Source organism: Varanus komodoensis, unplaced genomic scaffold, assembly GCF_004798865.1.
Source record: "Varanus komodoensis strain SLA01 unplaced genomic scaffold, ASM479886v1 scaffold4874, whole genome shotgun sequence".
NCBI classification, from domain to species: Eukaryota; Metazoa; Chordata; class Lepidosauria; order Squamata; family Varanidae; genus Varanus; species Varanus komodoensis.
In genome coordinates this window covers 585-1,139 of record NW_025336069.1, presented here as the reverse complement: position 1 = coordinate 1,139, position 555 = coordinate 585, and the positions used below count along the sequence as shown (strand labels likewise).

Sequence of the window (555 nt, the reverse complement as noted above, 5' to 3'; positions counted from 1 at the left end):
TTGAAGTTTAAGAAAAATGCTCAAAAGACTCACCGCGTATTGAACGTTGCAGTGCCCCGTTTGTACCTGGACATACCACTTCCAAGCATTCCAGGAACTGGGTGCAGGCTGCTCCCCCTCTTTTCTGTAGCAGAAGCAGCAGCGTTCGAGTTTTCTTCTTGGCATTCTCTTTGCTTTTATCTAAGGCTGCATATTCTTCCTCCGTGATGACCGACTGGGAGACAGACTCATCTAGAAAGAGTTCTAGGTCCTTCTCAATGACTTCGATTATTTGCTTTCTCCGCTTGCGTATCATTTCCTCGCCAGAGATACTCTCTGAATTCATTGACCTGTGACAGAGAGAAGCATCTTATTTATCAATGAAAGGGGGAAGACACATTAGACCAGCTGAGGATGGACGGGGCTGCATTATACTGACTCCTGTTCGTGATGAACTGTCTAGCGAGTCATTCCCTGGCTTAGCAGTTGCAAAATGTCCAGCACAGTTTTTCTTTAAATTTCCCTCCACAATTTTTCCTCCTTTAGCACAGGGGGGCTTGGGCAAGAAAAAGATGA

General features: G+C 45.6%; 1 protein-coding gene across 1 annotated transcript in view; it reads right to left on the bottom strand.

Annotated features, from left to right (window-relative positions):
- LOC123031100 overlaps positions 1 to 555 on the bottom strand; it is a 2,257-nt gene that overhangs the window by 1,240 nt on the left and 462 nt on the right. Inside the window, exon 2 of the mRNA XM_044445561.1 lies at positions 34 to 329. Coding sequence (XP_044301496.1) covers positions 34 to 329 — 296 coding nt within the window. The remainder of the gene's footprint in view (positions 1 to 33; positions 330 to 555) is intronic.